The sequence below is a fragment of the Podarcis muralis genome, chromosome 12 (assembly GCF_964188315.1).
Source record: "Podarcis muralis chromosome 12, rPodMur119.hap1.1, whole genome shotgun sequence".
NCBI classification, from domain to species: Eukaryota; Metazoa; Chordata; class Lepidosauria; order Squamata; family Lacertidae; genus Podarcis; species Podarcis muralis.
In genome coordinates this window covers 58,415,445-58,442,320 of record NC_135666.1, presented here as the reverse complement: position 1 = coordinate 58,442,320, position 26,876 = coordinate 58,415,445, and the positions used below count along the sequence as shown (strand labels likewise).

Here is a 26,876-nt window from a genome sequence, read left to right as displayed (position 1 = left end):
GCGAGGCAGGGAGGGTAGAAGACTGGTGCCTTGCGAGCTCACAAGAGTCAGGCAAGATGACTACAGAACAGAAAATAGCTTCCCTGCAAGAAGCGGTGACACTACTCAACGCTGAAATAATCGCATCCAGGAAGAGAGAGGAAGAAGCGGCAGCTGCCTGCAGAGATCTTCAAGTCAGGTTGGAAGGGCTTGTAAAGCAGGGGATCCCAGTACCCAGATCCGAGGGGATCGGTTTGGGGAAGAGAGGAGGCAGCATTGTATCTCATTTTGATGGGAATTTGCAGCAGTACCCCAATTTCCGAGCAGATGTGCTGTTTGCGCTGCAGCTGCTGGAAAGAGACTTTAGAGATGAGCGGGAGAAAGTGGGGTTTATTTTGTCTCATCTGCATGGGGACGCGAAAGCATGGCTGCGCAACCTGTGGAGGGATAAGGATCCAGCGCTCCAAAGCGCAGATGCGTTCATTAAGGCGATGGACTCCTGTTTCTTATCCAAAATAGACCTTGACATTGCCCGGAGGGACGTATTTGGGCTAAGACAAGGGAAAGCCAGCGTAAGGCAGTATCATTCCCGGTTTTTTGCATTGGTCAACGCGCTGAATTGGGATAAGGATTCTCCGCCGGTTAGAGACCTTTTTTGGGAGGGTCTGAATGCACAGATCAAGGATGAGATGGCAAGGGGAGAGAGACCCACAACCACTCAACAAGTGGTTGAAAGAGCGTTGTCTATTGGGGTGAGGCAGGAAGAACGCCCGTGGAGCAAAGAAGAAGGGCGTTGGGGACGCTCACCAGCGAGAGTGCCCTCCCTCTTGCCCAGAGAGGCAGCGCGTGCGCAGTCCACGCCTCCACAGGGAGGGGGCGAGGAGCAGATGGAGATTGGTGGTGCTAGGGCTCACTCAGCTACCAGAGCCTTAACACCGGGAGCAGTAAAATCGAAGCTGCCTAGAAGGAACAGGAAGTGTTATATATGTGAGAGTGCAGAGCACATGGCGAAAGAGTGTCCCCAGAGGATCCTCAAGCACACTGCAGCTTCAGTGACAGTATTGGAAACAACTCAGCAGAGAGCACCACAGCAGGGAAACGACCAAGTCTGGCTGGAAGAGGAGGCACTGGGGCCCAGCCAGACGAGTCAGTGAGGAAGTCCCCAGAGATTTTGCAGCCCACAGACCCCCTCCCGCCCAAGCCAGTGGTGCAGCTAACCGCATCGCTTCAGCTGCCCAATGGACTCACCTTAGAAGTGCCTATTACAATTGACTCTGGCAGTAACGCAGACTTTATAGGATTGGAGTTCATTCAACAACACAACGTAGCATTACTGCCAGCCACACTGCCCCTGAAGGTTGTCACGGTGGATGGCAGGGAACTGCTAGGGGGGCAGGTGGTGCAGCAGACGCCGCCTATGGTGATGCAAATTGGGAATCACCGGGAAGTCATCAGTTTCAATGTCACCCAACTGTCCGACACGCCTATAGTATTAGGCATGAGTTGGCTGCACAGACACAGCCCAGCATTGGCTTGGTACCAGCGCCAACTGACTTTTGGCTCCTCCTACTGTGCAGAACACTGCATTATACCCAGCCCGGAAGGGGAAGAGGAGGACCCGCAGTTACAGTTGGGCACGCTGCAAGCAGTACCCCACAAGTATGCGGAGTTTTTGGAGGTATTCTGCGAGAAGGAGGCGGACAAGCTACCCCCTCACAGACCCTATGATTGCAAGATTGACTTCCTGCCGGGGGCGACGCTGCCAACTGGGAAACTGTACTCCATGTCTGAGGATGAACTGCAAGAACTCAGGGAGTTCATAGATCACAATTTGAAGCGTGGGTTCATCCGGGAGTCGAAAGCGGTGGGAGGCAGTCCCGTATTCTTTGTGAAGAAGCGGGACACGCCCCAACGGAGGCTGGTGGTGGACTTCAGAATCTTAAATTCGAAAACCAAGCCCTCAGCTTTCCCCATGCCCAAGATAGACGACCTGCTCGCGACGGTGCGGAAAGGACGCGTTTTCACCAAGCTGGATCTACGTGGGGCGTACAACCTGATTCGCATGCGCGACGGCGACGAGTGGAAGACGGCCATGTTCACGCCACTGGGCACCTACGAATACAGAGTTATGCCCTTCGGATTACAAAATGGCTCTCACACTTTCCAAGCCTTTATGCATCACGTGCTGGCGGGGCTCCTTTACAAGAAGTGCGTATGCTTCCTGGACGACATCCTGATTTTTTCAGAATCGCGAGAGGCGCACGAGAGGGATGTCAGGGAAGTTCTGCAGAGACTGAAGGAGCACAGGCTGTACGCCAAGCTGGAGAAGTGCCAGTTCGACGTGACGGAGGTGGATTTCCTGGGCTACAAGTTGTCGGACAAGGGGCTCGCCATGGACAGCGCCAAGGTTCGCGCAGTTTTGGACTGGAAAAGCCCACGCAATCGGAAGGAAGTCCAGCGGTTTGTCGGCTTTGCCAACTTTTACCGCAAGTTCATCAAGGGATTTGCCATGCAGACAGCGGCCATCACCGACACGCTCAGCTCCAAGAAGAAGAAATTCATCTGGACGGAGCAAGCGGAGCAGTCCTTTCAGAAACTCAAGCGTCTCTTCGCGTCCGAAGAGCAGCTGCTGCATGTGAATCCCAGCAGACCCATGAGGGTGGAGACAGACGCCTCAGACAGAGCCGTGGGAGCTGTCCTGTTGCAACAAGACCAGCAGGGGGACTGGAGGCCGTGCGCCTTCTACTCGAGGAAGCTCAGCAAGTCGGAGCAGAATTACACTATCTGGGACAGGGAGTTGCTAGCCATACATGCAGCATTCAAGGCATGGAGGCACTTCCTCATCGGAGCCAGACATACAGTGCAGGTCCACACGGACCACAAGAATCTGGAGTACTGGCGCACGGCTAGGTTCCTCAACCAGAGACACATTAGATGGGCAGAGTTCTTCGCGGACTTCGACTTCAAGATAGAGTACATCCCAGGCGACAACAACGTGATGGCGGATGCATTGTCCAGAAAGCCGCAATACCTGGAGGAGGCGGCACCGTCGGCGGCCAAGCACATTTTCGCACCGGAAGCGTGGGCATGCGCGTCGGCAACCGTGGACCTGGACGCCGTACGTCGCGCGCTGCGGGAAGACCCCTTCGCACGGGCCAAGATGGAGGAGGTGCACAGGGGCACAGCGAGGGCCGACGAGTTCCAGATACGCGATGGGTTGCTCCTCCACAAGGGAGCACTCTACGTGCCGGGAGACGACCTCCGCGCAAGGGTCCTGCAGCAGCTACACGACGCTCCCACCGCCGGGCACTTTGGCAAAGAAAAGACTGTCGAACTCGTAGCCAGAGACTTTTGGTGGCCCAAGATGCGGGGGGAAGTAGCGGATTACGTCTCGAGATGTGACACCTGCCAAAGGGCCAAGTCAGTTCACAGACCGCCGGCGGGACTGCTGGAACCGCTGCAGACACCGTCTGAACCGTGGGAGAGGGTGGCCCTGGACTTCGTCACGGATCTGCCCAGCTCGAGGGGAAAGACAGCAGTGCTAGTGGTGGTGGACATGTTTACTAAGATGGCACACTTCATTCCGTGTGCGAAGGTAGCCACGGCAGAGCAGACCGCCAAACTGTTCATAGACCACGTGTTCAAAGTCCACGGTCTGCCACGGTCTATTCTCTCCGACCGGGGGCGACAGTTCATCTCGAACTTCTGGCAGAAGCTGATGGGCATTCTGAACGTCAAAGTCAATTTGGCGTCGGCGAGACACCCACAGACCAACGGGCAAGCGGAGAGGGTCAACGCCATCATGCAGCAGTACCTGAGATGCTACGCCAATCAGCAGCCCACGACATGGGTGGACTACCTGCCGCTCGCCGAGTTCGCTTACAACAATACGAAGCACGTGTCGACGGGGGTGACGCCGTTCTTCGCCAACAACGGGAGGCATCCCAGAACCTTCCCGGGTTTAGAGAGAGTGGGGGAGGGGGAGCCACAGGCAGCGGAAGCCTTAGCGTCGGAGTTGCAGGAAGTCCACGAACAACTCAGGAGGCAGTTAGAACTAGCAAAGCACGCATACAAGGTGCAGGCTGACAGACACAGAAGAGTTGGGGAAGACATACAGGTGGGAGACTGGGTCTGGTTAGCAGCGCAAGCAGTGCCGACCAGATCGTTAGCGAAGAAGAAGCTAGGGCACAAGCAGCTAGGACCTTACCAAGTCCAGGCACAGGTCAATCCAGTGGCCTTCCGGTTGGCTCTTCCGGAGGGTTCCAGAATGCATCCGGTGTTCCATAGATCGGTGCTCACGCCCTACAAAGCACCTCATAGGTTTCAGGAGCCAGACACAGCACCAGACCCGCTCAGAGAAAGGCCCAGAAAGGGGGGGTCGCCTAGGAGGGGGCACATCAACGAGGTCACAGAGATTTTAGACTCGAGATGGGGGGAAGAGGGAGTAGAATATTTCCTAGCCAGAGAGGGTACCCCGGCCAGTGCCAACAGCTGGGTACCGGACTATGCCTTGGAGGAGCCTCTGCTCAAAGAGGAGTTTCATGCCATCTTCCCGCACAGGCCCATGCCAGCAGAGTATTTCGACGACTGGCTCTTCACACCCACTCTTTCAGCCAGCACATTCCTGGGGTTCGACTCGGACGAGGAACAGGCACCAGTCCCCAGCTCCCAGGTGGGTTCGCCACCGGGGTCTGCCTCAGACCACTCGTATTGGTGGGACGATCAACCAGAGGAGCAGTGGCGCAGGAAGTGGCTGAGGGGTCCTTGGATGGGACCACCCGAAGAGGGGGAGAGGGGCGAGACGCATATGGACGTGTTGGGGGACAACGTGGGGTTCGAGCACGAAGACAGAGAGATGGAAGCAGAGGAGAGCGACGTTGACGAGTACATGGGGGACGAACTGTATCCTGCAAGCACCCCCGCTACGACGGAGCACCCAGTACCCGCACCGGAAGGAGGGGAGGGGGGAAGGGGGGGCTTCGAGGGGGGGATGGATGTCAGGGGTTCAGGAGCAGAGGGACAGGAAAGGGAGGAATTAGAGACCGAGGGAGAGGGTTCTGAGGGAGAAGTCAGCGATGATAGCCATCCGAGGTCTCTAAGTCTCTCCAGTGAATCAGAGGATTCACAGAAAGGGGCTCCAGTGGTCAGAGCCGGGGGGTTGCCAGAGGGAACACCCCAGGAAGGAGGGGCCAGAGGGGACTCAGAGAGCAGCAGCTGGAAATCGGGACCAGCTTCTCCACCGGAGAGCAGTAAGGGGGAGGAGTCCCAAACATCGGCAGCAGGCAGCTTTCCGTCAGCGGAAGGACATGAGTCAGGGTTAGCCACGCCTGCATCAGAGAGCGAGGTAACGGTCAAAAGGAAGGTCAGGGGTAGCGCGCGCGCGCCAAGTTCAAATGTACAAGAGGGGGGCGCAATGGGCAGTCCGGAGAGAGAGCCGGGTCCCAAAGCCCGCCGGAGAGAAGGGGAGGAGTCCGAAGGGTCCGCTTCCGAGGCATCCAGGAAGGAAGGCACCCAGGGGGGTAGTAGGACCCAGAGGAGGAAGGAGAAACGTAGAAGGTGGAGTAAGGCTAGAGTCTTAAGCTGGTGTACAGGGGGCGGAGACTCAGACGAGGCTTCGCTGGTCTAGGGTCTAGACGTAGAGACGCACGCTAGGGTTTGAAAATGGAAACTAAATGTCAATAAAGACTTCTGTACAGTTCTACTGGCTAGCGTTGGTCTTCTGTGAGCTGAGACCTGGAGGCAGTCTCTGACAAACGCGTTCCGTTACTTCCGGGTCGCCCAGAGCGTAACCTGAAGACGCTCAACCTGAAGCATATTTAACCCGAGGTATGACTGTAGATGCTAATACTTTATTGACAGTATGTAGCACTCTAAGGGGCTAGTCACACATTCAAGCATGTACGGAAGTTCCCCAGCAACCCTATACAGCAGGCATAGGCAAACTCGGCCTTCCAGATGTTTTGAGACTACAGTTCCCATCACCCCTGACCACTGGTCCTGTTAGCTAGGGATGATGGGAGTTGTAGTCCCAAAACATCTGGAGGGCCGAGTTTGCCTATGCCTACTATACAGATTAAAATAAATCAGGGAGCTCAGGCTTGAGCAGCTTTGTCCTGACTTGCTAGCTTTGTGGGTAGAGGAAGTTTGTCATTGCCCACCTGGTTCATGAAGTTGTGCACTATAGGTAAGATGCACAAGTGGGCATCTGGTCACTCAGTGGGGCTTCTCTTTCCTCTCAGCCCCACAAATCAACTCCTGAAGGTTAGGATATTCTCTGGAGCGGATTTGGGGTGGGACATGAGGAGGAAGAAAAGAAACTGAAATTCTTGTTTCATAAGCAGATTTATGTTGTGCAAGTATGCAGTTCAGCTTTAAACCTTGTATCCTAGTAGCAGCATGATTACAACCCTTCTAATGGACAGTGCAGAAATGAAACTCCTGCATATGTATGGCTTTCGTCTTTCAAATCTCTGGAAGGACCTGTGCTATGCCTACATCCCATGGTTTTCATGGAGGAGCTTCCTCCACTGATATGAATGGGGAGCAATGGTCTTGCATTCAGACCCCAACATCTGCAGGGAGATTGCTGAATCATGCTTTCTGTCTTTATAATTTCATTAACTTCTGCTAGTTTGCCTGAAAGTTTTGGATGTATGAAGGAATGAAATGTTTTATTAATAGTAAAGTTGCCTTTGGGCTCTTATTTGTTCTTTCAATTATTCAGGCATAGCTCAGAGTAGAGGCTCAATTTTATATCTTGTTATTCCCTAAACTCATTTCGTCATGAATTCTTGAGTCTAGGTCCTTACCTTTACGCTTAAGTTATTCAAAAAACACAATATGGAAGCGTAAAGATTACAAGTTGTGAAACATGAAGGCAATATGGGAATAAGACAAAGAGAACTAAAAAGTATCACGAAGAGGAGACGACACAAAGGCTGCATAACCAACAAGAACCTTAAAATCAAGAGGCTTAGTAGGGTTGTCATATTTTGAAGAGCGAAAAAGAAGACACATTTGCCAACTTCTACTTTTAACTATGGATTGCTATGACGACTCTACTCATGAAAAAGAGGGCGTGTCCTGGAAAAAGAGGACATATGGCAACCCTTTTTAGGACTATGTGTAAAGCAGCTCACTATGTTTCCCCATATATGCAGACCTAATAGTAACTCTATATAATGTGTTGTTATCAAAGCTTGATTGAACCTAGCTTATCTCCTTGTGATAGAAAAAGTGATATAAATTGTTCAGTATATACTCTGATTTTGTGAATGCACGTAGTCACTTAGATCAATGTTAGCTAAGTGGTGTTAAAGACCATACTGGAAAAAAGGACACAAATAGATATCCATGTTTTTACTGAGAGGGTTCAACCAACTTCAGATTCCTTAAAGTTTGCTAGTCTAAGATCCTCAAATCAGCAACAAAAGTTTAAAGAACTGAAAGCAGCAAAGAGTCATGCCTGCGTGGGTACAGATAGCTTAAAAATAAAAAGTGTTATCAAATATGCATTTGTTTATCACAGTCAAGTATTATGATTAAAAGCTGATTCATATATATTTTATGAAGATATTGTCTATTGTGATGGCAAAATTAAATGTATTTTGAAACTTGTAGGTGACATTTATCTGTCTGGTCTATCAGAAAAAGTTGTCATATTCCATCTAACATATATTACTTTTCCAATTTCCTGCCAGTAATGTTTCTTTAATGTTCTTTAGGGCGAGACTACAGGATTTCTCATCTCTCACAACAAAGACCATAACTCATTACAATGATGCTAATGAGCTTTGGCAATGAAAAACTGTATCACCCTTTTCATAGGTGAACAATCTTTTATCCGTGACCATCATGGCATTTTCTTATATATATACAGAGGGTGCAATGGGAGCTTGATGCATTCTTTAAAAATAACTCATGCTCTTCCATTCTTTTTCTGCTGCTCCCTTCAGATGATCATCAGGAGGAGGAAAAAAACCAGGCACCATTTCTGTGAAGATTCAGGCTCAGTTTGGATGCATCTGAGATAACAGGGATAGCAAATCTATTGAAAATGGTAATCTTCTATCTCCCTTTATGTCACCTTGACTGCATATTTACCCAAATTATAAAAAAGCCGAGGAACAAAGTGCACTTTTGCATGGCAGGCAGCATAATGAGTGCGATCCAGTGGAAGTCAAGCACTATTTCCATTTATATCAGTGGGAGAGAGTTAAATAAGTGCTTAACACCCTTATGGTCCCGAGAGCCAAATAAATTTGACATATATTTGCAAAGACTAAAAAGAGAGGTTCTGGGGGGAAATTGTGGCTGAGACAACGAAAGGCATAAAGCTTATTAATGAAAAACTAATTGGGGCTCCCAGGTAATTCCATGTGAACCCCTTACATTGCTATTAAGGATTCTGTATGAAGGTGTATAGTTTCACGGAAAGGCCAACTATTTTTCTCAGACTTCAACACTGTAATGTGTCAACTGACACTTAACACCATAAAATAAAAATGAAATAACCTTAAGGATAACATTTTCTTCTGGTGTTTAATGAGATCCACTCTATTAACTTCAAAGAACCTGACAATGTTTGCTTCCCCTTTAGTTGATCAATTTTTAATTCCTTGGTATTTGGGGTGCCATGACCCTGCTAAGTCTCCATTTGTCTATATAGAAAAACAACTTTTGAAGTTTTTGTGTGTGTTAGAAATCCTTTCCTGCCCTCTTCTCTGAAGGGAAATATATCCCAGGAGGAAAATTGGAAGTCTGCCAAGCACAACACTAGCCTGGCTGCAGAAAACACCCTGCGCCCAGCGCAATGTTGGACAGGCTTGATTATGTCCTCAGTGCTCATATAGACATCATGGGAATGATTCCTGAACCTGAAAACTGTGCCCTGTGAATTGGCGAGCGGGGCAAAAGAGGAAACATTGAAGTGACAGCGAGGAAGAAAAGTTTAATATGGTGCTATAATGGGAACTAACCAATCAATAAGACTAATTCCTTCTGCCAAGAGGCTGTGCTCTCCCAGTACAAACCCTCAGTGCCACAATATGTGAATTCACTTTTACAGTTTCCCTATCACTTTGAGTCTATCTGTCTGTCCATCCATCCATCCTCCTGAATAAGTCATGTCATGGCTTAATAAATATATCCTTGGGAGAGAGGACCAGGGCTCTACAGACTACGACTAACAACTTAAAATTAAACTCCTTTTCCAGCTGGGCTGCAATGACCTATTTATACATTTTTCCTTGCCTTTTTCATCTATCTATATTTTTTATCTTTACATTTTCCCTGGTAACTGGCCTCTCTCATCTCTCTCTAAACTGTCTCCCTGATGTCCTGATCACTCTCTGATCTATTTCTCTTTTCTTATCTCCTGGGTGGATGCTAATATGACACATCCAACCTCTAAAACAAACCATTTATTTTGAGAGCTGGCAATGTCAGAGTATTTGATGCATCAAACATTAAAATGAATGTTTATTTGGATATTGTGCCTGGATATGAAATTACTTTTTTGAGAGATCTGTTTTTAAAATGGAGAGGCATTTCGTCCTCTTCCCCAAATCTGCTGCACAAAACATACAGATGAAAGGAACTGGGAGCATATGAGCTTTTTGTGGAATGGTGAAAAAAGAGAGGAGCTACAGGGTGAGCGTGTATTTTGATAGTATTTGCTCCAATCTACAAGGGGCTGCATGTATGAAAAGCAAGCTTTGACATGTGTTTGCCTGTTGGGAATCACGTAGGCAAATGGCTACCATATGCATGATGTAAAGTATCATTTGGCAGACTCATGTCTTCAGATGAGGCCCTGCTCCAATCACATTACTAGAAGAGTGGGAGGGATGGGGTACTGAGGTGCATTTGTTTAGATAATAATATTTTTTTTTAAAAATGAAACAAATTAGCTGTATTTGTTTTATTCATTTTATTTATGAAATATGAGTTGCTTTTTTAAAAATGAATTTTAGAATGAAAAATACAATAGTGATTCTTTGTTGGGGGTTGATTAATTTTCCATTAGTTTCTGTCGGGATGCATTTGTCCTATATTTCAGAAATGTGGCAGATCTGATCCTAAGGAGAATGCCTGAGCTTTTCAGGCAGAAAGGGATGTGAACCCAGAAGTTACAAGTAGAAGAAATGCAGCTGGATCTCCCAATGGAATCATCTGAAAGGTTATCTCAGCTGTGCATCTTTTAAAATTTCTTATAAAATGGGAGACAATCCGTATGGACTTTTGGAAGTCTGATGCCCTGGGGGAGATTGATAGCCTCAAAATGTTACAACACTCAGATGAAAAGCACCAAAGTCTGAAATTAAAAGACAAACTAAAATGATAGGGAATTGTGAAATTCTGAATTGTTGGTGAAAACAAATAAGAAAAGGAAACAAATAATGAAAGAGATTAAAATTTATTAAAAGGAAAAATTAAAGAAGTAACTAAATGGACCCCCTGCCAGCACAACCTAGGATGGAGTGCATGTTGGAGAGACATGTGCAGAGGAATGGTCGCATCTCCCAAATCTGTCACGGTTACTCCTGTAGCCCATCTCCCACAGGCTTTCTCCTCTATCAGAGCACCAGTAATGGAAATGAGGCCTGGGGAGTTGGGTGGGCTGCAGAAGAAAAGATAATCGGTGATGTGAGCACAAAATGCTCAAGCTTGAAGGTATGGATCTGCCACCATTATCTGCATTTAGATATGCGATTAAAGCTGATAAGTCAACAGAATATTTTTTTTTAAAAAACACAATCATGTCCTGTATATGCCTACTCAGAAGTAAGTCCAAGTGAGTTTAATGGGCCCTACTCCCAAGTAGGGACGTGGGTGGTGCTGTGGGTTAAACCACAGAGCCTAGGACTTGCTGATCAGAAGGTTGGCGGTTCGAATCCCCACGACGGGGTGAGCTCCCGTTGCTCAGTCCCTGCTCCTGCCAACCTAGCAGTTTGAAAGCACGTCAAAGTGCAAGTAGATAAATAGGTACCACTCTGGCGGGAAGGTAAACGGCGTTTCCGTGCGCTGCTCTGGTTCTCCAGAAGCGGCTTAGTCATGCTGGCCACATGACCCGGAAGCTGTACGCCGGCTCCCTCGGCTAATAAAGCGAGATGAGCGCCGCAACCCCAGAGTCGGTCACGACTGGACCTAATGGTCAGGGGTCCCTTTACCTTTACTTTACTACCAAGTAAGTGTATATATTGTCGGTAGTGGAGCTTCATGCTCTGGCACCAGGGGCAGAGACCAGGCAGGGGCGTGGCTGGTGCACGTCCCAGGGGTGTGGCGCGTCTCCCGCAGGGGCATGGCACATGCCCTGGGGCTGTGGCGCGCCGCCTGCGGGTGCGTGACACCCTGCGCGGGCGGGGGTGCAGCCGCGATGGCACCCCACCAGGATAACGCTGCCGGGGGCAGTGCTCTTCCCCCGTCCCCTTTTCCTCCACCAGTATATACTGTATAAGATTGTAGCCTTTATCAATTTTGACTATGCTATTAGAATTTTTTTTTTTTTTTAAGTGGGCAGGAGGCTGCTCAACCATGGATTTTGCTCTGGTTCTTGGTCAGGTCTTTCGAATGCTAAAGACTTCTGATCCAATGGAGTTTTCCCTTTTACCATTTATGAATGTAGCATTTTCCTTTATGGGCTCTCCTTTGCAATCAATACAACTTTGCACCATGAGTGTCTTTCACCATTGGCTGTTTGGCAGTGAGAAGACTGGACACCACAAGCATTCAAGCACCTAAGCACCTAGGTGAATTGTATTAATGCTCCTACCTGTGGAACTTAAGAGGTGGCAGGAATGGTGAACGTTATTATGTGAGGCCAGAGCAGAAACAGCCTCAGGCAGAGAGGGTCATCCTAAGGCAGTGAGGACTGAACAGCCTTAGAGGCCTTTTTGTGAGGTACTCTGCCTCAGGCAAGTATATTGATTTTAAAGCTCACTGAAGGGTAGCAACAACTTGGCCATGGTTATGCTCTTTAAGCATATGTAGCATACATTTCTTGGCCACGCACAACGTGATTCAGATGCTGGCAATAATTTAGCTTATTCCTAACCACATGGCAAGAGAGAGGCTATACCACAAAGTTTCACATTGCACTATATTTTTGCTTGTCTTGCCTCAGTGACCAAATTATTATTTTTTGAGGAATTGCACTGGATAGCCCCATTCTGTTCCAGACACATGGAAGAAAACAGGATTTTTTACAGGAATTTAAAATTTGCCTTTTAGGAACCACTAATTATGTTTATGAAACATTTAATTACTGAAAAGTGTTTATGAATACAGCAGCAGCATTTTCCCCTCACAGGACTCAAGGCAGCTTAGAGATAAAAACAAGAACTGCTAAAAACATAGAAAAAAGCAATAATTGAAAAACAATTATGTGAGCACAACATAATTATGGATACCTTACTCACTGCATTTTTATTTTAATGAAAAGTACCAAGTTAACAAAAAAGGCCCTGGTGTTTTTGTTCTGAGACAATGGAACTGAAGGCAGAAGCCACTGACTGAACCAACACATGATTCTGCCTTTATAAAAAAACCCAAAAACCTTCTGTACATAAAAAGCTGTCATAAAATTGTTATCCCTGATGACAATGGCAACCCTAATTGCACCCATTGTGCTTGATTTGTTCTTTCCATTGCCCATAACTGGAATGCCGACGGGTGGGACAGCATTACTACCACTTACCTTGAAGGACCTTGAAAATGTACAGCTACACCACTCCTTCCCAAAGCTCTAAGCAGACTCACCACCTTTAGACTCTGATAGTAAATTCACAAAGGCTGCAGTCCTATGCATTGAATCCAGTAGGGGTTTTTTGAATGAGCACTTTTAGGGCTAGGTGGAAAGATGACCTTGTTTGGTGTTATGTAGTGGAGTAAAGGTAAAGGTAAAGGGACCCCTGACCATTAGATCCAGTCGCGGACGACTCTGGGGTTGCAGCACTCATCTTGCTTTATTGGCTGAGGGAGTACAGCTTCCGGGTCATGTGACCAGCATGATTAAGTCGCGTCTGGCGAACCAGAGCAGCGCACAGAAACGCCGTTTACTTTCCCGCCAGAGCAGTACCTATTTATCTACTTGCACTGCGTGCTTTCGAACTGCTAGGTTGGCAGGAGCAGGGACAGAGGAACGGGAGCTCACCCCATCATGGTGATTCGAACCACTGACCTTCCGATCGGCAAGCCCTAGGCTCAGAGGTTAAGACCACAGTGCCACCCACATCCCATGTAGTTGTGTAAGGTAAAGGTAAAGGGACCCCTGACCATTAGGTCCAGTCGTGACCGACTGTGGGGTTGTGGCGCTCATCTTGCTTTATTGGCTGAGGGAGCCGGTGTACAGCTTCTGGGTCATGTGACCAGCATGATTAAGTCGTGTCTGGCGAACCAGAGCAGCGCACAGAAACGCTGTTTACTTTTCCACTGGAGCAGTACCTATTTATTTACTTGCACTGCATGCTTTTGAACCGCTAGGTTGGCAGGAGCAGGGACCGAGCAAGGGGAGCTCACCCCGTCATGGGGATTCAAACCGCTGGCCTTCTGATCAGCAAGCCCTAGGCTCAGTGGTTTAGACCACAGCGCCACCCACGTCCCATGTAGTTGGGTAGCTATGCCCAATTACAAAATAAGCATGTTTCCTATCAGTTAAGCAGGGAACTTACATAGATGTTGTTTCTTTTTAAAACGGGGAAATTACAATTGGGAAAGGATCAGGCCTTTTGCTTTTTCCATGTTTCGAAGCACAAAGCAAGCAAAAGCTGTTTCCAGCTCCGGTGAAAGTGATTTTGAAGCAAATACTATCACTTATGGTCTGCAGATAACAGCATTGGGCTGGGGATAGAGTATTATTTATAAGAGTTGAAAATGACTTCAGAGGGGCATCATTTTCCATGTTGTGCAGACATGTTTCTTTTGTCCCACTATTGCCACGGATCAAATAGGTTTTTAAAACACAAGAACCTGTGAATGCTGTACAGCAAATGAATAAATTACGTATATGAATGTATGCACAATGCAGTGTCCCTTTTTTCACACCAGTTTCATCTCTCGGGGGGGGGGGGGGTCACCTTTCCTGAAACTGCATCAACTTGAAAATTTCCTTTGGGGTAGTTCCATTGACTGTTGTGGAACTACTCCAGAGTGTATTGCCGTGCCTGTGTCCTCGTTACTCAATGAAAGTATTTCTGATGCTACAAGAAAATAAAAGCAATTGTGGGGAAACAGGACACAGGCACATTAAAAATGGTAGCCCAGAGTCTCTTCAAAAGAGATATGCTTTGGTACTTTACAAATCCATCCATAAAGAGAGTCAGATCCTATTTTGTAATGCTTTCCACTCTTTTTTATTGCACATGACATATTATATTGTACCATGCAGTGCATGGTGACAAAAATCCCCCATCTTATTTAATTGTGATCCCTTCACTGGGTTTGAAAGGGGATGCTTTATTTCCTTTGCTTTAAAATTTACTAGCTTTTTAGCTGATGAAGTATTTTATTTTATTAGTTGGGAGTTAATGCCTTGCCAAAAAGCAGCAGCGGGTTGGGGGAGACATATAGATATTATATATATATAAAAGGAACGAAAAGGCCCTTGGCTGTGTTAGGAAGGCCTGGGACAGAATAATACCCTTTAATAATGAGGGATAGAGCTACGGCTTTTGCTGATGGCTGTGACCGGCTCTGTGACCTGATTATGTCGCAGAGTGTCAGCAGCTGAGACACTACAAAAGCAAGTGCATCCCATCAAATCTATCTCCATTGTAATCACTCTTGCTGCTGAGAGGCTTGTTAGGAGCAGAGAACCATCAGGCCTTATTAGCACCATTTACCATCAAGATGCTCCAGGAGCCAATGGATGCCCTCTCTGCAGAATAATGAGAAGCAAAGTACTCCCATTATCAAACTGGATCAACGACACCATCCTGCATGCTTAGCCCGTGAGCTAATTGTGGATTAAAGCTCTCTGAAGGCAGTTAATGTTTGCTAATTAGTGGGAGCCTTGCATGAGGCGCTTTTCTCAGGAAGATTTTCCTATTGATGCATAGGTTCAGTGCAAATGAATTCTGTGACATAACACCCATGAGTCTTTTGCTGATTCCTTTTTCTTTTTTCTTTCAATTGCAGCAATATTCAAAACAATTAGTTTTTTTAAACTTGCACAATAACATAGTCATGCTAGCTGGTAAAATTATTGGTGTTTGTAATTAATACATGTGTTACTTTAAACCACACGAGGGCACTGTCTAGCAAGCACTTGTTTGTAAGCCTCTTTGTCTAAGTTAACTCTACCCCTAAAAGCTGAGCCATTCCATTTGTTGTTCTCTTCAGACACTATGTCTGCTATTTCTCTGCTATCACCAATCATCCTGTAAATCGTTCCTTCATGAATAAAGCCTTTGAACTCCAGAAACTGTAAGTGGTTACTTCAGTCTAATTCACCTAAGCAGCAAGGTCTGCTAACAAAAATGAATATTGTTATTGTCTTAAGAACACTTGGTTAATTGTTAAAATGAGCCAATCTTAGAAACCAGCCTGCAGCCCCTCTATAAAACACACATACTGTCATTGAAGTTAAGTGGATTACTGAAGTGTAAGGATGGGAGAGGATGAATTGCATTTATCAGTGAAAACAGCAAATCTGGTAATATTTTTTTAGGAATCCTCAGTGCAGTTGTGCAAACGACCTTGACAGATTAGAGAACTGGGCCAAAACAAACAAGATGAACTTTAACAAGGAGAAATGTAAAGTATTGCACTTGGGCAAAAAAAATGAGAGGCACAAATACAAGATGGGTGACACCTGGCTTGAGAGCAGTACATGTGAAAAGGATCTAGGAGTCTTGGTTGACCACAAACTTGACATGAGCCAACAGTGTGACGCGGCAGCTAAAAAAGCCAACGCAATTCTGGGGTGCATCAATAGGAGTATAGCATCTAGATCAAGGGAAGTAATAGTGCCACTGTATTCTGCTCTGGTCAGACCTCACCTGGAGTACTGTGTCCAGTTCTGGACACCACAGTTCAAGAAGGACACTGACAAACTGGAACGTGTCCAGAGGAGGGCAATCAAAATGGTCAAAGGCCTGGAAAGGATGCCTTATGAGGAACGGCTGAGGGAGCTGGGCATGTTTAGCCTGGAGAAGAGGAGGTTAAGGGTGATATGATAGCCATGTTCAAATATATAAAAGGATGTCATATAGAGGAGGGAGAAAGGTTGTTTTCTGCTGCTCCAGAGAAGCGGACACAGAGCAATGGATCCAAACTACAAGAAAGAAGATTCCACCTAAACATTAGGAAGAACTTCCTGACAGTAAGAGCTGTTCGACAGTGGAATTTGCTGCCAAGGAGTGTGGTGGAGTCTCCGTCTTTGGAGGTCTTTAAGCAGAGGCTTGACAACCATATGCCAGGAGTGCTCTGATGGTGTTTCCTGCTTGGCAGGGGGTTGGACTCGATGGCCCTTGTGGTCTCTTCCAACTCTATGATTCTATGATTTAGGTGTCTTCCTTTAAAACTTATCATTTTGGATAACCACTGGTTACATATATACCATTTGCAAAATGATGAGACTTGGTGCCCTCCTGTTCATGGCTGTGCTGGCTGGGACTGATGGAGTTGTAGTCCAAATCTTATGGAGGGCACCAGGTTGTTGAAGATTGCTGTACACACTAACTGTTTTCTCTGGAATGGTCATCATTTGTTTCATTCATTTTTTTATGGAGAATCTAAAAACTGATGCTGCCAAACTGTTGCATTTCAGTGCTGTCTGCCTCATTTTTTCAGACTCTATGTGTACTACTTTAAAAGAAAAAAAAAACTGCTTTAGTTGCAGCATCAACCTTTCCAGGGCAGTCTGGCAAAATTCTGCTGCCATTTAGCAGGGGCCCTTAATAAGCTGCTTCCTTCTTGCCCCTCTCTATCACAACAGTGTCCTTTCATGACATACTTCTTGTTCACTTGCTTAGAATTCCTTCATAGCTAGAAAAAAGGCCGGGTTCGCACATCACTTTAAACTATTGTTTGAAATAAATTAACCATAATTTAATATGAATAAGCAGCATGCTGTTACACCCTGCTCAAAAGCACACTTTGCCCCTCCCTGACTTCTTCCTCCATCGTGACAGGGAGGCAAGAGAGGTTGCTTTCAAGTTATGTGTGAACACATAGCTTGCTTCCCCCAAACCAAACCATGAACAGTAAGCTAAGAACTAAGCTTGCCTTACCATTTATGGTTTGCTTGTGGGAAACAAACCTTGGAGAGCCAGTGTGGTGTAGTGGTTAAGAGCGGTAGTCTCGTAATCTGGGGAACCGGGTTCGTGTCTCCGCTCCTCCACATGCAGCTGCTGGGTGACCTTGGGCCAGTCACACTTCTTTGAAGTCTCTCAGCCCCACTCACCTCACAGAGTGTTTGTTGTGGGGGAGGAAGGGAAAGGAGAATGTTAGCCGCTTGGAGACTCCTTAAAGGGAGTGAAAGGCGGGATATCAAATCCAAACTCTTCTTCTTCTTCTTCTTGAGTGCTTGTTCACAACCTCTGGTTTATTGGGATAGCTCAGCCAATAGAGCACGAGACTCTTAATCTCAGGCTCATGGGTTTGAACCCCATGTTGGGTAAAAGATTCCTGAATTGCAGGGAATTGCACTAGATTACCCTGGTGGTCCCTTCCAACAGTTCTATGATTCTATGATCTACCCTGGCTAAGGACAGGCAGCAGTGCGGCAAGGAACACTGCTTTAATTGCTGTGTTGCTTTAATGGGATTGTTTCATTGCACATTTTAATCGTAATTTATTTTAAATTATTCTGTATTTAGACAATGTTGTGCAACTGGTTTTTATGTTTTTAGAGTCATCTGGGCATTGAGCGGTACCTAAACGAACAACAACAACAACAACAACAGCAAAACACATGTGATTTTAGCAGTGTGCTACTCATTCACTTTAAGCCATGGTTTATTTAAAACCATGATTTAAAGGAGCCTTTTTCAGCCCACAACCCACGTTCTATTATGCACAGCCTTCTGGAGGCTGCCTGCCAGAGTGATCAGGGCCTGAGGCAAGAGTGAACAGAGCAACGTGACTCTCTCCTTTCCACAACATTCCAGCCATGCAAATGTCATAGGTTTCTACACACAAACACATGCACACACACATTTCCTACATCCATCAGGCAAGAAGCATCATCACAGCTCAAGGATACCATCAAGCCATTCAAACTTGAGGAGGTTGCAGAGTAGGGACAGTGAGGGATTTGACCTGGAGAAGGGACACAGCCTGGGAAGACTTTCGTGGGTTCGAGAGGCCCAGCGGTCTCATCAGCGCCAGCCAGCATGGTCAGTGGTCAGTGGAAAATGGTAGTTATATCTCCCACTCCAGAGCTTTAAAAATGTGTTAGTATCATGTGAATTTTCTCCTGAAAACCTAACTTTTAGTTAGTGAAGGCATTTTCAAGTTGGCAGTGCTGGCTTGCTGCAGGTTTCTCTTTTTAGACTGTCTGTGGTTGCAGTTGAATTAATTATAGTTGTGATTTTAGCACAATGAGCAGCAGTTTCATTTTTAATTAGATCTGGATATGCAAGCCTGGTATATGCGAAGTAGGGTAGAAATAACACAAATAAAATCAGAAATGGGCAACTTTTTAAAAAGCCTATGAACCACCCATCCCAACAGATTTAAATCTTTCAGGGATTTAAAATATAAAGACAAATGATGCAGAGTGCCATCCTAAATTTATTAAAAGAAGCCCTTCACATAGATTTTTAACTGTTACATGGCTTCTGGATTCTACTCTCTACTCTGTCGACTGTTGTAGTTTTGCAAAAGTGAAATTCCGCCTACCCCTGAAACTTGTGGGATGACAAGATTTGGTTTATAAAATAAATATTCAGTGCCACTGTAAGTCTCCTACATGATATTATTCAAACACAGAAATCTGTTCACCCAACAGTTTACCACCACATTCCAATTATTTGCCTTCCTGGGAGAGCCTGAAAGAAATGTGAGGAAAAAACCCCTTGACTGACAAACTGCCATGGTTTTATATTTCAGAGCCTTAAATTTACATCCTGCTGTCTAGTGCTTCCTGTGAGAGGAGAGTTTGCACTATTTCTGAAGCACAGATATAAACAAGCAACGTTTCTAGATGGAACTGATCTGACTATGAGTTATAGGTATTACAACCAACTTTTCTTCCCTTCCAATACTCTGCCCTTAACAGAAATCTTAATAGGCTTTTGAGAGCCTCCATTTAAAGCTGGCTGCATAAAATGATCCTTTGATGAAAAGGGATTGAAACAAGGGTTAAAGTAGACACTGAAAGGTTATTGTAGAGGGCACAATGGTCGTGCAATCCTCCTTTAATATGTGTGGTGTGCACCTGCGATAAGATGATTCATTAGATAAGGCCTCACTTTGACAAGCTCCATCGTTCAACCCTCGGGGTAGTGATGGGACAATTCTGTACCCACCCAGTAAATATAACAAGGTCAGCATTTTTTTCCTTGTGGGACTTATATGATGAGGAGAGCGAGCTCCAGATGTATCTTTGCTTATGCTCTATGTTAATAATAAGTTTTCAAAAAGCAGCCCCCAAAACATGATGCTTGAGGGTACTCCTTTTAATATTTAAACACACTGGACAGAATAAATAAATGCCACTTCTGTCTCAGATAAGTAAATTGGTGATATCAAATCACAGAGAAGAAGAATTTATTGCTTCTTCGTTTTTGAATTATATGTCAATAACTGTGGAAGCACAAATACTACACAATCACTGGTTTCAATGACTGTCAATAATGATACTCAGTGCTTTTTTTCTGGGGGGATGTAGGGGTATGCATACCCCCTAAACATTTTGTGAATCTAAGTTTGGCCTCATTGAGGGGCAGTATTTCAATATGAGTAGGAAAAGGAGAGTACCCCTAAACATTTTTTAAGGAAAAAAAGCACTAATGATACTATAGCTGTGATTACAAGTTATTAAAAGTAATGTTGGGAATAAGCATTTACAAGAGGTTGGAGGGGTTTTGGGGTGCCTGTGTGAGGTCCCCCCACCATGGTTAATAGAATACTGGGAAATTATGTTTAATTAGTGGGTTTCAGCAATGGTGTGGCTATTATATGAAGAGAAGTAATATCAAGAAGAATCATACAAATGAAGGCAGTATGTCATTTACTTGCAATCAAGGCTGCTAAAAGACTCCTTGAGGAGAATCCATTAGCTTGCTTTCCACCTAAGCCCAAGGGGCACAGGTTAATTCTGGAAGAAAAGGAGACACAGAGTTCTGTGCAGTGGATTGGAAAACCACATGTTGCTTCATGTTCCTGGGGGAAGTAAAGGAGTGCCTCACGTTAAAATAAATTGCCAGACCAGGGAGGCCTTCAGCAGCTCCTCTAGGTCAGATGTAGATGCGCCATCATGTGTGGGTAGGATTATGGTGAACAATTAAAATAAATGTAGTAATATGGAGTTAAATACCAAAGGCCAGTCCATTGCTCTATTGCAGGGGTTTTCTTTGCTACATAGGTAAAGGTAAAGGGACCACTGACCATTAGGTCCACTCGTGGCCGACTCGGGGGTTGTGGCGCTCATCTCGCTTTATTGGCCGAGGGAGCCGGCGTACAGCTTCCGGGTCATGTGGCCAGCATGACTAAGTTGCTTCTGGCAAACCAGAGCAGCGCACGGAAACACCATTTACCTTCCCGCCAGAGCAGTACCTATTTATCTACTTGCACTTTGACGTACTTTCGAACTGCTAGGTTGGCAGGAGCTGGGACTGAGCAACGGGCGCTCACCCCATCGCGGGGATTCGAACCGCCGACCTTCTGATCAGCAAGTCCTAGTCTCTGTGGTTTAACCCACAGCGCCACCCGCGTCCTTCTTTGCTACATACCTGGTCTTTATTATATGAAAGAAGCAGGACGTGCAAAAAAATGAGCTGTGGAGTGATCCTGTTCAATGTTCTAGCCAGCAAACCATCCCTCCCTAGGATATTTTATTTCCTCTCCAGCTGATTTCCCATTTCCTCATCAACAGTCAGTATTGTGTGCCCACAGAGCATGCTCAGCCCATACTTTGATGTTTGGACCCACTCGTTTGTCATAGCCCTCCTCTGAACATCTGGTATCTCCTTTCTGTTTTCATGGCTGTCATCATGTCCCACTCAACTCACCAGCTGAGCTTGCTATTAGACAGTGATTTCAATAAAGTTGTTTGATCTCAGCACGAGCTTAAAGGTACTTAAAGGTATGTCACCTACATGTGATCAGGGTAGGTAGCAGCTACTGTATTGTGCCCTCGTGTGGCCTGCAGCAGACACACACAGATAATATATTGTGTGATGAGAGGCCTAAACACATACATTTGTAGGTACTGTTTGAAACATAGTCCTTGTATGAAGAGCTGCCACTTTAAAGAGGACTGGACTGAAGAATGATTTATTTAAGTCTACTCACCCACCAATATATGTGCAGCTAGAAATTGCGGTCATGCATAAGGAATTCATTTCTACCCCAAATCAATATGCCATATGAATTCACTGTTTCCTCCTGTCTTCCACTCACCTGTCCTTGTGCATTAGTGACTAGTTGACCTGTGACCCCCTGTAGACCGGAGAGTGCATTGCCAAAGGCCTGCGAGCTGGCTATGGAGCCCATGGCGGCGGCTGCCGCTGCTGCCGCTGCTTGGCTTGCTAGAGGATTATTAACCAGCTGGAAAAAAAGGAAGAAAAGAGCAATGCGTAAGGCCACTCATAGCAACTCAGCTGCTACATACCTATATACTGCTAATGGATCTTAGGGTATCAGCATGATGGGAAAGTACCGTTGATCTGAAAATTTCACAGTGTTTAGAGAGCCTGTTAGATTATGTGCATTATCAGCCAGTTTGAACCCAAACTCTTTACAAGTCCTGCTAGGATCAGCTGAAATGATTCCACATGAAGTGACTCATCGTCAAGAGGAACATGCCCAAAGAATCTTTTCCATCTGCAGGGACTTTTTCACGTGAGGATTGTTGTTGTTTAAATTTATATAGCTGCCCCTCATCTGAGGATCACAGGACGGCTTACAGTTTAAAAACACAAAAATACTTAACAGAAGAAGAAGAAGAAGAAGAAGAAGAAGAAGAAGAAGAAGAAGAAGAAGAAGAAGGGAAGAAGAGTTTGGATTTGATATCCCGCTTTCTCACTACCCTAAGGAGTCTCAAAGCCGTTAACAATCTCCTTTCCCTTCCTTCCCCACTCTGTGAGGTGAGTGGGGCTGAGAGACTTCAGAGAAGTGTGACTGGCCCAAGGTCACCCAGCAGCTGCATGTGGAGGAGCAGGGAAGCGAACCCGGTTCACCAGATTACGAGTCCACCACTCTGAACCACTATACCACACTGGCTCTCTAAACAAACAAAACAATACCCCCCAGCATGGTTTAAAAGGCCATAGGTTGTTTAACTGGCCAAATGCCTGGCACCAGCTGAGCTACTGCAGAAAAGGCCCATTCTCACATTGCCACCCGCTGAACCTTTCATGGAGGAGGCACATGAAGAAGGACCTCAGATGATTGCAGAGTCTGGGTCAGTTTATATGGGGAGAGGTGGTCCTTGAGTTACTGTGGTGATGAGCTGTTTAAGGCTTTATAGATCAAAAGCAGTGTTTTGAATTGGGCTGGGAAGCTAATTGGCAGCCAGCGCAGTCAGGCCAGGATCGGTGTAATATGTGGGAACCATCTTGCCCCGAATTCTGCACCAGCCGAAATTTCCAAACCATCTTCACAGGCAGCCCTACATATATCGTATTGCAGTAATCCAGCCTAAGAAGTTAGGCTATCTCTGCCCAGATAGGGGTACAGCTGGGCTATCAGCCGAAACTGATGGTAGGCACTCCGTGCCTCTGAGGCCACCTGAGCCTCAAGCAATGGATCCAGAATGGACCCAGAAGGACCCCCAAGCAGTATACCTGCTCCTTCTGAGGAAGCGCAGCCCAAGGGTCTCCAAGCTTTCCTTGTCTTGAGTGATGATCGTGCGATGGCCCAGAGGGTGGGGGAGCACGCACCATAAGCACACACTATTTTCGGTGCACTTACGGGTCGGAGGAGAACCAGAAATAGCTTGTGCACATGTGCACGGGCCTCCTCCAACCCAGATGTGCACCAGAAATAGTGTTTGCACATGACCCTATTTTCGGTGCACATCCAGGTTGGAGGAGGCCTGTGTGCATGCGCACAAGCTATTTCCGGTGCTCCTCCGACCCGGAAGTAGGTCCCCGCGCTGTGCCGGTAAGAGCGGGTGGCGGCAGGCGGCGGGCCGGATAAACGAGTCCCTCTGGCCTTATCTGGCCCCCGGGCCGTAGGTTGGTGACCCCTGGCATAGCCCCATCAAGAGCAGGCAACCTCCCATCCATTTGTATAACCACCCAGTGCCTCAGTTTTATCTGGATTGAGCATCAGTTTGTTGGCTCTCATCCAGTCCATTACTAAGGCAAGGCAACAGTTCAGCACTTCCACTGCCTCACCTGCAGATCTAAAGAAGTAGGGCTGTGTGTTATCAGCATATTGCTGCCAATGTACCCCAAAACTCTGGATGACCCCACTTAGCGGTTTCATGTAGATGTTAAATAGCATGGGGATGAAATTGAGCCCTGAGGAACTCCGCATTGAAAGCTCCACGGGGCTGAAAAGCACTCCCCTCTGGGAGCGACCATGCAAGTAAGCACAGAACCACTGCAAAGCAGCGCCACCCGCCCTCAACTCAGACAGCCACTTAATTCTCACTAAATTTTAGTAAGTTAGTATTATTATTATTTTATTAATTGCCTTCTAAACCACCACCTCAAAGTGATTACACAGAAAATAGTTAAACACAGTTTAAAATACAAAACAAATAAGACTAAAACCCTGAACAATATTCTGTTTTCTTAAAAGTACTGTGCACAGTTGTTTGACACAGGAATCTTGAAGCTTCCTAGGATTATAATAATCAATTCACATGTTATTTAATACTCTTTCCTACTAAAGAGAGGAAACCTGTTTTTGCATTTAAATTTAGTAGCTTAACATCATAGAAATATGTAGACCATAATATCAAAAGGTTTGGTTTCTCCAGTGACTTTAAAAATAGCTGGTTTTCACAGATATCTGCTCATTATATACATTTGTTGTGGCTGAGATATTTGCTGTCTAAATCTACTTAAAATCAAATCTACTGCTCTCAGGAATAAGTTCTGATAGGGATATTGCTGATGCAACCTGACTTGATTCAATATGAATTGACACAACCTGAGGTGATGAGAACAGCATACCCTTCAACATACATCCTGGTTCCACTCATTATGTGGCAAAGATTGTGGGTGGTCTCCAGCCATTTTTAGTGTGATCAAATTAGAAACCTAACCAAAACGCTGCCATCCGAAAGCAGCCCAAACAAGTGATTTCCAGATGTAAATGTATTTAAGTAGCATTATTTTTAAAAGAGTGTTCTTTTGTGAGGACGTTGTTGCATATCCACATATGCTGATAACGTATGATTAGGATAAAAATGTGATAGAAGAAAGTTAAGGAATGCTTTTAGGACCCGGTCCAGACTCACATTATCAGGGGAAAGGGGTGCATATTTGCTGGTCAAATATGTAAGTTGATAAATTACTAAGAAAATAATAATTTATTTCCGCTCAGTCTGCTAACATGGTCAATGCACAGAAGAGAGCCATGGCCAATTTCCTGTTGAGAACAGGAATATATGTAAAAATCTTGATCCAAGAAAGACAATCATATTTTCTTATCTGTTTGAGATTCCCTAATTGTGTGTCTTATTTTGTATGTTAATTGATTGATTGATTGATTGATTGTGAGATCTGTTGACTGGATCAATAAATTCAGTGATTGACATACATTTTGAAATGTATTATATCTAAGGCATCTTATGTGTATACCTAAAAAGGCAAAGTGTCATTGCAGGCCATCGGTAGTGTTTGGGTGCCACTTGATGAATCAGGGCACAGGGTTAGTGGCAATCTTGTTGGGCTGGGTCCTTCATTTTGCAGCTTTTCAGACCTTCACACTAGTCATCTATCAGAGCACTGTACAGTAACAAACACAATTTCATGAGTCCTACTTTATGATGGCCAGGCAGCGATACTAACCATACAAGAGTGTATCTAACTAACATGCTGGATCAGAATTATGTTGGCGGCCGACACACAAAATAATCACAATACCTGTGATGTAGCGCTGGCACACACGTGTGTGTGCAACTTTCAGATGGTGCTTTGATGATGCACTAACTCAGGTGAAACAAAATGTACAAAAATTCCAATTCTGATTTTATTGGAATATTGTGCAAACATTCACTCTCTTCCTTTGTCACCACTGTGCCTACAGCTCTTGCTTTGGCACCCTCAGCTGTTCCCAGGGGTGCCAACTTGTATAAAATATTGTAGGGGCCCAGATAAACCCTGCATAATTGATCACATGGTGCAGTGCACACAGATCATTTGAATGGGAATGCCTATCAACTTTGTGGGGGCCTGGCCCCCTCCAATCTTTTATTGTGGGGGCCTAAACCCCCAGGGCCCCAGGAGTTGTCTCCTATGGCTGTCCCTGTTTCCTCCCTGGATCTGCTGGATCCTACAAAGATCCCACAAGATCTATGCAACCAGGGATTACACCAATGAGGATGCCACTGTAGGAAAATGAAGGCAACTGAAAATGAAGATAAGTGAGGTCAATGTGAATGAAGAAATTAATATTTCTGAATTGAAAAACTGCCCAAACGGTGAGCTGTTTAGGGTTCTGTGAAAAATTGAGTAGTTTTGACTCAGCTTCCGGTGAAATGAGAACGAAGTTAGAATCCAAATAAACAAATATGTATACAATTCTTTGTCAACAAAAAACACCCTATTTGTTTTTGTGCTAATTAGAACGATATTGTCACAGGCTGCAATTTTTGCTCAGCTCTAGAGGCTGAATGTCATACGAATGATTCTGCTATAACTGGAGCTGTATATGAAGGGAATGCCCAAGGATTGATGTGGAAATTGTTTCCACAGAGAAGCCTCCCTCCTCTGCAGACTTTCATGAGATTCAGTGCCAGCAAGACACCTACTTCCAAAATGAGCTCTAAGTCCCGCTACGGATGCTGCTCTGTCAGGGGTCTATTAGAGAGGCTACGTAGGGCTTACAGTTACTGGGTAGGGTTGGGACCAGTTCAATTTCAGGCCTTAACAACAAGGTAATTTCAGGTGGAGTTTTGTTAAAGCTATTTTAAGAAGCTCAGGAAATGGCACACCGGGTGTCCTGAATTCTTAGTGTTCTTGAATCCTTAATGTATTTTGTGCAACTTCTATCTGTCACCCATTCATGCTCCAAAGCTGAATTTATTTAATTTTTTTTATTGCATTTTACTCTTGTCAGCTTTGTTCAGTCAAAGCCACAATTTGGAAATCTTTTGATGAGGACGGTTGCAGCATGAACAGAGCACCCCTGAGAGCATGAGTGTCAGATCAGGGTCAGCGTGGGAAAAGTACTGGTTCCTTGCTCCCTGGGCCATCATTACTGTTAATCTGAGGAGGGAACTGAAGGTTTGTCAATCCAGCCAGAAAGCTGTAATGAGTAACTTGCTAGCTGCATCTTTTCAAACTGGAAGACAGGTGAGCCACAGGACACAATCGTATGCCACTTTCCCATGATTTCTGGATCACCTCAATGTTTCTGGCTCAGCAACTTGTGAGGACATGACTGGCGGCTGATGGGAGTTAAGAGCCCAGCAATATCTAGAGAGCAACAGACTCTTCCTTGACCAGGTACAGTTGCAAATATAACATTTTAAGTCCGTTTTAAGTGCATAATACAAATGGGACACTAGATAGTGATAGTGAGCTAATAGCAAATTCAATAAATATATTTTT

The 26,876-nt window shown here is 45.6% G+C and overlaps 1 protein-coding gene across 1 annotated transcript in view; it reads right to left on the bottom strand.

Moving 5' to 3' along the window:
- Positions 1 to 26,876, bottom strand: part of POU6F2 (POU class 6 homeobox 2) — a 247,798-nt gene that overhangs the window by 16,309 nt on the left and 204,613 nt on the right. The window contains exon 5 of the mRNA XM_028750937.2: positions 21,547 to 21,693. Within this exon, the coding sequence (XP_028606770.2) occupies positions 21,547 to 21,693 (147 nt within the window). The remainder of the gene's footprint in view (positions 1 to 21,546; positions 21,694 to 26,876) is intronic.